Here is an 11,228-nt window from a genome sequence, read left to right on the forward strand (position 1 = left end):
TCTGTGGAGACCTGCCATGGCTTTAACAATGTCTGCACCAGTGCCATCATTTATGCAGGATCTAGTAAGTCAAAACCCTCATTTGGTTTACTGTGCAGAAAAAAAAGAAATAAAATTAAATCAGTTACAACAGATGATTTCATACCACCTTGTTTTCCTTGTTTCCACAGCTCCCAGATATTTCAAAGGTTGCATGAAGTCAAATGACTGCAGGATAATGAATCAGCCCGGTGTATCATCTGCCACTTGCTGCTCAGCTGATCTGTGCAACAGATACTAATGCCTGTAAACATGTTTACTGTCATGTAGTGTGCATTCTGGTGTTCTCATAATAAAGAGCAATTTATTTCATCTTTGGCTTTTATATCAGTTCTTATTTGTATTATTTTCTATTCTCTACAAAATTAATTGTTTGTTTTTTTCTTAAATGACAACATCACTTCATTACATTAATGTTTTTGAACTATTAGTTATTTATTTAACACTAACTAGGTTTGTTATGGCCAATTTGCAGAAGTGCTCATCATGAAATGTGGTTTGTCAGTGGTTTGTTAAAGTAATAATTTCTGATTTTACATACAAAAAGCTGTTATAGGAAACTAACCAAAAAACTGAAACACTGAGGACATTAAAATGTGACTTAAAATTGTCAGTCAGTCAAAAGGTTATGCTTTAGCCAGAAACGGGAAGCTATATTTAGATTATTATTAACATCCTTTTGTTATTCATTTATTGGAAAAATGCATCAAAGCGTTGGTACATGAGTGTTAGAAAACTGGAACGACTAAACAAAGAAAATGATCAAAACAGAAATAAACGACACAAACACAAAGAGACTGTTTACAGATGTTTGTATTTATATTTTTAAATAAATACATACAGAAAAAAAACACTGATATAAAAGATCTTATATTTACACTGCAACATAATGAGTTGGTATGATGTACTGACCCCAATACTATACCTCATGCACAGTATGTTATATTCCTGAATTAGTCTTATGCGTAAGAAGTATGGTAAAAGTAAGGACACAGGTTATATGTTTGTATTTAATTAGCCATCACTAGAGGATTTCATTTGGTTTCATTACTTGACAGAAATTACATTATGAGTTAAGTGGGATAGAAATTGCAAAGAACAGACAAGACCAGATGTAAGCTTGTACTTAACGCTCACTATGAATCATAAAAAGGCAGTATACCTAACAGACAACTTACCAAAAAATCCATTTTAAATTGTATCTTTATGCATGTTGTTACCAGCAGCCTGTCACACAAACATAGAATTTGTTCCCATTTCTTTAGTAGAATCTATGAAAAATGTCAAAGTTAATGCAAACTAACGAGAATTTTCCCATCAACAAAGCAAATCCCAAAGAGCTATTAGCTGAAAACGTGACATATCTCAGCACGGTGTCCAGTGTGTCCTTAAAATAGAGGGAAATTGGACAAATGGAGAAGAACGAACAAGCACCAGGCCTAAAAAATATCTACAGCAGGTGAACAGTATCTGAAGGACATTAAGAAGTAAGAAAAAATCCAGCAGACCTGACACATACATCTGGCCCTTCAGTTGATCCATCTACTGTTTGCTGAGACCTTGTCAGAAATGGTCCCAGTGGATGGTTGGCTGTCAAAAAGCCTTTCTTAACCAAGGCAAACAGGAAGAACAGGTTGAGGTGTGCCACGTTACAAGAACTGGACTGAAAATCAACAGATCCAGATGAATCCAAATTACAATTTTTTTTGTTCAAATCATCATCACTATGTCCAGAGGAGGTCAGGGGAGATGTGTTGTAGTGAGAGTGTCTACAGCAATCTTTAAACCTTTGAAACTCAGTCGAGACTCTGTCATGGTTTGTGGCTGCAATTCAGCCAGTGGTGTTGGGAACGGTATTGTCAGATGTGAATCTATTATGCAGTACTATCTGGAAAACATCTGATTGCCAATTTTCAGCACGACAATGATCCCAAATACACTGCCAATGTAGTAAAAGCATCAGTTCAAAAAAACAAACAAACAGTGTAACACTGTCAGTCATTGATTGGGCTCCCCAGAGTCTGCACCTCAATATTTTTGAAGCAGTTTTGGATCATTTTAACAGAGCTTCAATTTTCCAAGAAAACATAAAGTAATGAGGAGTGACTTGACACTTCTTCTATTTTTCATTTTATATTATGCCAATACTCAGTAAATAAAAGCACTGGTTTTTCAGTGACACGAGCCTTTGAAAAGTGGTTCCATGGTGTAATGGTTAGCACTCTGGACTTTGAATCCAGTCATCTGAGTTTGAATCTCAGTGGAACCTGATAGCAAATTAAACTCTTTTAAAATGGATACTGAATTTCCATATATGTCTGCATTTATTTCACATTTTCCTGACAAAACATAAACAAAGAGAAGTGACTTGAGACTTTTGCACAGCTCTGTATGTATGCTGAGACCCTTTTGGTTTACGCTGGTTGTCTTGTTACAAAGACTCCATGGGCTTATTTGGCAGTTTTCAACTTTGACAAAATCAAAATCGTGTTTTAAAAGGTTATGTTTTTTTAAAATCTCTTCTCAGTTGTACATTAACACTTTATGATTATTTTTAAAACATTTTTTTGTTATTTTTAAGGGTTTTTTTTATTAGTATTCAAAAGATTTGTTTTTCAGACATTTTTCATCTGTTTGTTTATGTTGTAAAACAGCTTCTATAGTTGATTGCTTACTGGAAATCTTCAGGGACACACTGATCTGAAAATGTCCCTTATGATTGCACTCTGGTATTTCCAAGATCAATAATAAATCTTCAAACTAAACAATTCTCTGTATTTGAAGAGGTTTTATCATGTTCTTTATACCCTGTTACAATTTGCTCACCTATTTATTTATTTATTTGTAGTGTTGGTCCAAATTGGCTGATTGCGCTTTATACGTGTCCTCACATCATGTTGTTACTTTGCGCTGCATATGTTGCTTATACAAACAGAACAATTGGTGTGCAAATATATTTGCACATTCTCTTGATGAGTCAAGTGATGTCACGGTGTGTTTTTGCAGCATCACAGTCTGATCTTGATATTTCACTCTGCACGCTTGCACAACAAGACCAAATAAAAAAGGAGGATGGAAACCCAGCTGTCACACATTTGAGGAATCACTCTCCAGAAGAATCATTCATCAGGTGGGATGTGTTTGTCCTTCAATATGTGGATTATGGTGGAGCTTAAAAAGTTTGATCTTCTCACATTTATTTCTTTTTTCATACAGAGATTGGTGCAGTGAGGCGAGGCATCGTGAAGACATGAAGACTGTGATTGTTGCTGTTTTGGTTTTGCTGGTCATCAGCCAGAGTGAGTGAAGCTGCAGCCTTTTTTATATATGCCTCATTTTCCATATCTGTCAATGAGGCACATTTGGGAGACTCTGCTACTGTTCTATTTACTGTATTTAAATTATTGGCTGTGAAAATGCTTTGCTACAGTGATTAAACCTGATTTATTTTTTTTCCCAGGTGAAGCTCTGAAGTGTTACTGTGGAGGTCTGCGACACTGCCCAAACTCTGTGGAGACCTGCCATGGCTTTAACAATGTCTGCACCAGTGCCATCATTTATGCAGGATCTAGTAAGTCAAAACCCTCATTTGGTTTACTGTGCAGAAAAAAAAGAAATAAAATTAAATCAGTTACAACAGATGATTTCATACCACCTTGTTTTCCTTGTTTCCACAGCTCCCAGATATTTCAAAGGTTGCATGAAGTCAAATGACTGCAGGATAATGAATCAGCCCGGTGTATCATCTGCCACTTGCTGCTCAGCTGATCTGTGCAACAGATACTAATGCCTGTAAACATGTTTACTGTCATGTAGTGTGCATTCTGGTGTTCTCATAATAAAGAGCAATTTATTTCATCTTTGGCTTTTATATCAGTTCTTATTTGTATTATTTTCTATTCTCTACAAAATTAATTGTTTGTTTTTTTCTTAAATGACAACATCACTTCATTACATTAATGTTTTTGAACTATTAGTTATTTATTTAACACTAACTAGGTTTGTTATGGCCAATTTGCAGAAGTGCTCATCATGAAATGTGGTTTGTCAGTGGTTTGTTAAAGTAATAATTTCTGATTTTACATACAAAAAGCTGTTATAGGAAACTAACCAAAAAACTGAAACACTGAGGACATTAAAATGTGACTTAAAATTGTCAGTCAGTCAAAAGGTTATGCTTTAGCCAGAAACGGGAAGCTATATTTAGATTATTATTAACATCCTTTTGTTATTCATTTATTGGAAAAATGCATCAAAGCGTTGTTACATGAGTGTTAGAAAACTGGAACGACTAAACAAAGAAAATGATCAAAACAGAAATAAACGACACAAACACAAAGAGACTGTTTACAGATGTTTGTATTTATATTTTTAAATAAATACATACAGAAAAAAAACACTGATATAAAAGATCTTATATTTACACTGCAACATAATGAGTTGGTATGATGTACTGACCCCAATACTATACCTCATGCACAGTATGTTATATTCCTGAATTAGTCTTATGCGTAAGAAGTATGGTAAAAGTAAGGACACAGGTTATATGTTTGTATTTAATTAGCCATCACTAGAGGATTTCATTTGGTTTCATTACTTGACAGAAATTACATTATGAGTTAAGTGGGATAGAAATTGCAAAGAACAGACAAGACCAGATGTAAGCTTGTACTTAACGCTCACTATGAATCATAAAAAGGCAGTATACCTAACAGACAACTTACCAAAAAATCCATTTTAAATTGTATCTTTATGCATGTTGTTACCAGCAGCCTGTCACACAAACATAGCATTTGTTCCCATTTCTTTAGTAGAATCTATGAAAAATGTCAAAGTTAATGCAAACTAACGAGAATTTTCCCATCAACAAAGCAAATCCCAAAGAGCTATTAGCTGAAAACGTGACATATCTCAGCACGGTGTCCAGTGTGTCCTTAAAATAGAGGGAAATTGGACAAATGGAGAAGAACGAACAAGCACCAGGCCTAAAAAATATCTACAGCAGGTGAACAGTATCTGAAGGACATTAAGAAGTAAGAAAAAATCCAGCAGACCTGACACATACATCTGGCCCTTCAGTTGATCCATCTACTGTTTGCTGAGACCTTGTCAGAAATGGTCCCAGTGGATGGTTGGCTGTCAAAAAGCCTTTCTTAACCAAGGCAAACAGGAAGAACAGGTTGAGGTGTGCCACGTTACAAGAACTGGACTGAAAATCAACAGATCCAGATGAATCCAAATTACAATTTTTTTTGTTCAAATCATCATCACTATGTCCAGAGGAGGTCAGGGGAGATGTGTTGTAGTGAGAGTGTCTACAGCAATCTTTAAACCTTTGAAACTCAGTCGAGACTCTGTCATGGTTTGTGGCTGCAATTCAGCCAGTGGTGTTGGGAACGGTATTGTCAGATGTGAATCTATTATGCAGTACTATCTGGAAAACATCTGATTGCCAATTTTCAGCACGACAATGATCCCAAATACACTGCCAATGTAGTAAAAGCATCAGTTCAAAAAAACAAACAAACAGTGTAACACTGTCAGTCATTGATTGGGCTCCCCAGAGTCTGCACCTCAATATTTTTGAAGCAGTTTTGGATCATTTTAACAGAGCTTCAATTTTCCAAGAAAACATAAAGTAATGAGGAGTGACTTGACACTTCTTCTATTTTTCATTTTATATTATGCCAATACTCAGTAAATAAAAGCACTGGTTTTTCAGTGACACGAGCCTTTGAAAAGTGGTTCCATGGTGTAATGGTTAGCACTCTGGACTTTGAATCCAGTCATCTGAGTTCGAATCTCAGTGGAACCTGATAGCAAATTAAACTCTTTTAAAATGGATACTGAATTTCCATATATGTCTGCATTTATTTCACATTTTCCTGACAAAACATAAACAAAGAGAAGTGACTTGAGACTTTTGCACAGCTCTGTATGTATGCTGAGACCCTTTTGGTTTATGCTGATTGTCTTGTTACAAAGACTCCATGGGCTTATTTGGCAGTTTTCAACTTTGACAAAATCAAAATCGTGTTTTAAAAGGTTATGTTTTTTTTAAAATCTCTTCTCAGTTGTACATTAACACTTTATGATTATTTTTAAAACATTTTTTTGTTATTTTTAAGGTTTTTTTTTATTAGTATTCAAAAGATTTGTTTTTCAGACATTTTTCATCTGTTTGTTTATGTTGTAAAACAGCTTCTATAGTTGATTGCTTACTGGAAATCTTCAGGGACACACTGATCTGAAAATGTCCCTTATGATTGCACTCTGGTATTTCCAAGATCAATAATAAATCTTCAAACTAAACAATTCTCTGTATTTGAAGAGGTTTTATCATGTTCTTTATACCCTGTTACAATTTGCTCACCTATTTATTTATTTATTTGTAGTGTTGGTCCAAATTGGCTGATTGCGCTTTATACGTGTCCTCACATCATGTTGTTACTTTGCGCTGCATATGTTGCTTATACAAACAGAACAATTGGTGTGCAAATATATTTGCACATTCTCTTGATGAGTCAAGTGATGTCACGGTGTGTTTTTGCAGCATCACAGTCTGATCTTGATATTTCACTCTGCACGCTTGCACAACAAGACCAAATAAAAAAGGAGGATGGAAACCCAGCTGTCACACATTTGAGGAATCACTCTCCAGAAGAATCATTCATCAGGTGGGATGTGTTTGTCCTTCAATATGTGGATTATGGTGGAGCTTAAAAAGTTTGATCTTCTCACATTTATTTCTTTTTTCATACAGAGATTGGTGCAGTGAGGCGAGGCATCGTGAAGACATGAAGACTGTGATTGTTGCTGTTTTGGTTTTGCTGGTCATCAGCCAGAGTGAGTGAAGCTGCAGCCTTTTTTATATATGCCTCATTTTCCATATCTGTCAATGAGGCACATTTGGGAGACTCTGCTACTGTTCTATTTACTGTATTTAAATTATTGGCTGTGAAAATGCTTTGCTACAGTGATTAAACCTGATTTATTTTTTTTCCCAGGTGAAGCTCTGAAGTGTTACTGTGGAGGTCTGCGACACTGCCCAAACTCTGTGGAGACCTGCCATGGCTTTAACAATGTCTGCACCAGTGCCATCATTTATGCAGGATCTAGTAAGTCAAAACCCTCATTTGGTTTACTGTGCAGAAAAAAAAGAAATAAAATTAAATCAGTTACAACAGATGATTTCATACCACCTTGTTTTCCTTGTTTCCACAGCTCCCAGATATTTCAAAGGTTGCATGAAGTCAAATGACTGCAGGATAATGAATCAGCCCGGTGTATCATCTGCCACTTGCTGCTCAGCTGATCTGTGCAACAGATACTAATGCCTGTAAACATGTTTACTGTCATGTAGTGTGCATTCTGGTGTTCTCATAATAAAGAGCAGTTTATTTCATCTTTGGCTTTTATATCAGTTCTTATTTGTATTATTTTCTATTCTCTACAAAATGAATTGTTTGTTTTTTTCTTAAATGACAACATCACTTCATTACATTAATGTTTTTGAACTATTAGTTATTTATTTAACACTAACTAGGTTTGTTATGGCCAATTTGCAGAAGTGCTCATCATGAAATGTGGTTTGTCAGTGGTTTGTTAAAGTAATAATTTCTGATTTTACATACAAAAAGCTGTTATAGGAAACTAACCAAAAAACTGAAACACTGAGGACATTAAAATGTGACTTAAAATTGTCAGTCAGTCAAAAGGTTATGCTTTAGCCAGAAACGGGAAGCTATATTTAGATTATTATTAACATCCTTTTGTTATTCATTTATTGGAAAAATGCATCAAAGCGTTGTTACATGAGTGTTAGAAAACTGGAACGACTAAACAAAGAAAATGATCAAAACAGAAATAAACGACACAAACACAAAGAGACTGTTTACAGATGTTTGTATTTATATTTTTAAATAAATACATACAGAAAAAAAACACTGATATAAAAGATCTTATATTTACACTGCAACATAATGAGTTGGTATGATGTACTGACCCCAATACTATACCTCATGCACAGTATGTTATATTCCTGAATTAGTCTTATGCGTAAGAAGTATGGTAAAAGTAAGGACACAGGTTATATGTTTGTATTTAATTAGCCATCACTAGAGGATTTCATTTGGTTTCATTACTTGACAGAAATTACATTATGAGTTAAGTGGGATAGAAATTGCAAAGAACAGACAAGACCAGATGTAAGCTTGTACTTAACGCTCACTATGAATCATAAAAAGGCAGTATACCTAACAGACAACTTACCAAAAAATCCATTTTAAATTGTATCTTTATGCATGTTGTTACCAGCAGCCTGTCACACAAACATAGAATTTGTTCCCATTATTTTAGTAGAATCTATGAAAAATGTCAAAGTTAATGCAAACTAACGAGAATTTTCCCATCAACAAAGCAAATCCCAAAGAGCTATTAGCTGAAAACGTGACATATCTCAGCACGGTGTCCAGTGTGTCCTTAAAATAGAGGGAAATTGGACAAATGGAGAAGAACGAACAAGCACCAGGCCTAAAAAATATCTACAGCAGGTGAACAGTATCTGAAGGACATTAAGAAGTAAGAAAAAATCCAGCAGACCTGACACATACATCTGGCCCTTCAGTTGATCCATCTACTGTTTGCTGAGACCTTGTCAGAAATGGTCCCAGTGGATGGTTGGCTGTCAAAAAGCCTTTCTTAACCAAGGCAAACAGGAAGAACAGGTTGAGGTGTGCCACGTTACAAGAACTGGACTGAAAATCAACAGATCCAGATGAATCCAAATTACAATTTTTTTGTTCAAATCATCATCACTATGTCCAGAGGAGGTCAGGGGAGATGTGTTGTAGTGAGAGTGTCTACAGCAATCTTTAAACCTTTGAAACTCAGTCGAGACTCTGTCATGGTTTGTGGCTGCAATTCAGCCAGTGGTGTTGGGAACGGTATTGTCAGATGTGAATCTATTATGCAGTACTATCTGGAAAACATCTGATTGCCAATTTTCAGCACGACAATGATCCCAAATACACTGCCAATGTAGTAAAAGCATCAGTTCAAAAAAACAAACAAACAGTGTAACACTGTCAGTCATTGATTGGGCTCCCCAGAGTCTGCACCTCAATATTTTTGAAGCAGTTTTGGATCATTTTAACAGAGCTTCAATTTTCCAAGAAAACATAAAGTAATGAGGAGTGACTTGACACTTCTTCTATTTTTCATTTTATATTATGCCAATACTCAGTAAATAAAAGCACTGGTTTTTCAGTGACACGAGCCTTTGAAAAGTGGTTCCATGGTGTAATGGTTAGCACTCTGGACTTTGAATCCAGTCATCTGAGTTCGAATCTCAGTGGAACCTGATAGCAAATTAAACTCTTTTAAAATGGATACTGAATTTCCATATATGTCTGCATTTATTTCACATTTTCCTGACAAAACATAAACAAAGAGAAGTGACTTGAGACTTTTGCACAGCTCTGTATGTATGCTGAGACCCTTTTGGTTTACGCTGGTTGTCTTGTTACAAAGACTCCATGGGCTTATTTGGCAGTTTTCAACTTTGACAAAATCAAAATCGTGTTTTAAAAGGTTATGTTTTTTTAAAATCTCTTCTCAGTTGTACATTAACACTTTATGATTATTTTTAAAACATTTTTTTGTTATTTTTAAGGGTTTTTTTTATTAGTATTCAAAAGATTTGTTTTTCAGACATTTTTCATCTGTTTGTTTATGTTGTAAAACAGCTTCTATAGTTGATTGCTTACTGGAAATCTTCAGGGACACACTGATCTGAAAATGTCCCTTATGATTGCACTCTGGTATTTCCAAGATCAATAACAAATCTTCAAACTAAACAATTCTCTGTATTTGAAGAGGTTTTATCATGTTCTTTATACCCTGTTACAATTTGCTCACCTATTTATTTATTTATTTGTAGTGTTGGTCCAAATTGGCTGATTGCGCTTTATACGTGTCCTCACATCATGTTGTTACTTTGCGCTGCATATGTTGCTTATACAAACAGAACAATTGGTGTGCAAATATATTTGCACATTCTCTTGATGAGTCAAGTGATGTCACGGTGTGTTTTTGCAGCATCACAGTCTGATCTTGATATTTCACTCTGCACGCTTGCACAACAAGACCAAATAAAAAAGGAGGATGGAAACCCAGCTGTCACACATTTGAGGAATCACTCTCCAGAAGAATCATTCATCAGGTGGGATGTGTTTGTCCTTCAATATGTGGATTATGGTGGAGCTTAAAGAGTTTGATCTTCTCACATTTATTCCCTTTTTTCATACAGAGATTGGTGCAGTGAGGCGAGGCATCGTGAAGACATGAAGACTGTGATTGTTGCTGTTTTGGTTTTGCTGGTCATCAGCCAGAGTGAGTTAAGCTGCAGCCTTTTTTATATATGCATCATTTTCCATATCTGTCAATGAGGCACATTTGGGAGACTCTGCTACTGTTCTATTTACTGTATTTAAATTATTGGCTGTGAAAATGCTTTGCTACAGTGATTAAACCTGATTTATTTTTTTTCCCAGGTGAAGCTCTGAAGTGTTACTGTGGAGGTCTGCAACACTGCCCAAACTCTGTGGAGACCTGCCATGGCTTTAACAATGTCTGCACCAGTGCCATCATTTATGCAGGATCTAGTAAGTTAAAACCCTCATTTGGTTTACTGTGCAGAAAAAAAAGAAATAAAATTAAATCAGTTACAACAGATGATTTCATACCACCTTGTTTTCCTTGTTTCCACAGCTCCCAGATATTTCAAAGGTTGCATGAAGTCAAATGACTGCAGGATAATGAATCAGCCCGGTGTATCATCTGCCACTTGCTGCTCAGCTGATCTGTGCAACAGATAAATGGCTATCATACACAATATTTTCCAGTGAATAAATAATCCAATCCTACATATTGTGTAATACAATTTTCACAATAAAATCAACTAATTATACACTTACACTGTTTTATGGCCATCAAATAGTCTGGTGTTCCTTAGAATAGATTACTTCACTTTATTGTAGTACAACTATAATTCAGGGGAGAAAAGAAAGCAAAATCAGACAATAACTTACATTTTCTGCAAAACAAAATACAGTTGTATCTTTGAGTGTGTTCCAAAGCCCTCCGAATGTTATTTGCTTTCCAATTGCACCACCATGTGGCATTTAACC

General features: G+C 35.4%; 1 protein-coding gene, 1 long non-coding RNA gene and 3 other non-coding genes across 5 annotated transcripts; all 5 read left to right on the top strand.

The window, feature by feature from the left end:
- The first annotated feature begins 2,236 nt into the window (after positions 1-2,236).
- On the top strand, positions 2,237-2,308 carry trnaq-uug (transfer RNA glutamine (anticodon UUG)). Its single transcript has one exon. It is a non-coding gene; the product is annotated as a tRNA-Gln (tRNA).
- A 749-nt stretch (positions 2,309-3,057) lies between these two features.
- On the top strand, positions 3,058-3,910 carry LOC146381560 (uncharacterized). Its single transcript, XR_014801110.1, has 4 exons — positions 3,058-3,169; positions 3,256-3,338; positions 3,500-3,610; positions 3,717-3,910. It is a non-coding gene; the product is annotated as an uncharacterized LOC146381560 (long non-coding RNA).
- Positions 3,911-5,782: 1,872 nt separating this feature from the next.
- Positions 5,783-5,854, top strand: trnaq-uug (transfer RNA glutamine (anticodon UUG)). The gene has a single exon. It is a non-coding gene; the product is annotated as a tRNA-Gln (tRNA).
- A 3,474-nt stretch (positions 5,855-9,328) lies between these two features.
- trnaq-uug (transfer RNA glutamine (anticodon UUG)) lies at positions 9,329-9,400 on the top strand. The gene has a single exon. It is a non-coding gene; the product is annotated as a tRNA-Gln (tRNA).
- A 668-nt stretch (positions 9,401-10,068) lies between these two features.
- Positions 10,069-11,010, top strand: LOC146381563 (uncharacterized). The gene is made up of 4 exons (XM_084937630.1): positions 10,069-10,261; positions 10,349-10,431; positions 10,593-10,703; positions 10,810-11,010. The coding sequence occupies exons 1-4, from the start codon at positions 10,104-10,106 to the stop codon at positions 10,914-10,916; spliced, it is 459 nt and encodes a 152-aa protein (XP_084793756.1). The 5' UTR covers positions 10,069-10,103; the 3' UTR covers positions 10,917-11,010.
- Positions 11,011-11,228: the final 218 nt, after the last annotated feature.

This window comes from Perissodus microlepis, chromosome 8, assembly GCF_051167445.1.
Source record: "Perissodus microlepis isolate ML-2025 ecotype Zambia chromosome 8, ASM5116744v1, whole genome shotgun sequence".
Lineage (NCBI taxonomy): Eukaryota > Metazoa > Chordata > Actinopteri > Cichliformes > Cichlidae > Perissodus > Perissodus microlepis.

What these genes read in the sequence shown, in the direction of transcription:
- LOC146381563 (XM_084937630.1), top strand. Translation starts at nt 10,104, where the DNA reads ATGAGTCAAGTGATGTCACGGTGTGTTTTTGCAGCATCACAGTCTGAT. An exon ending in CCAGAAGAATCATTCATCAG is followed by an intron (nt 10,262 to 10,348) that starts GTGGGATGTGTT and finishes TTTTTCATACAG; the next exon opens with AGATTGGTGCAGTGAGGCGA. An exon ending in CATCATTTATGCAGGATCTA is followed by an intron (nt 10,704 to 10,809) that starts GTAAGTTAAAAC and finishes TTGTTTCCACAG; the next exon opens with CTCCCAGATATTTCAAAGGT.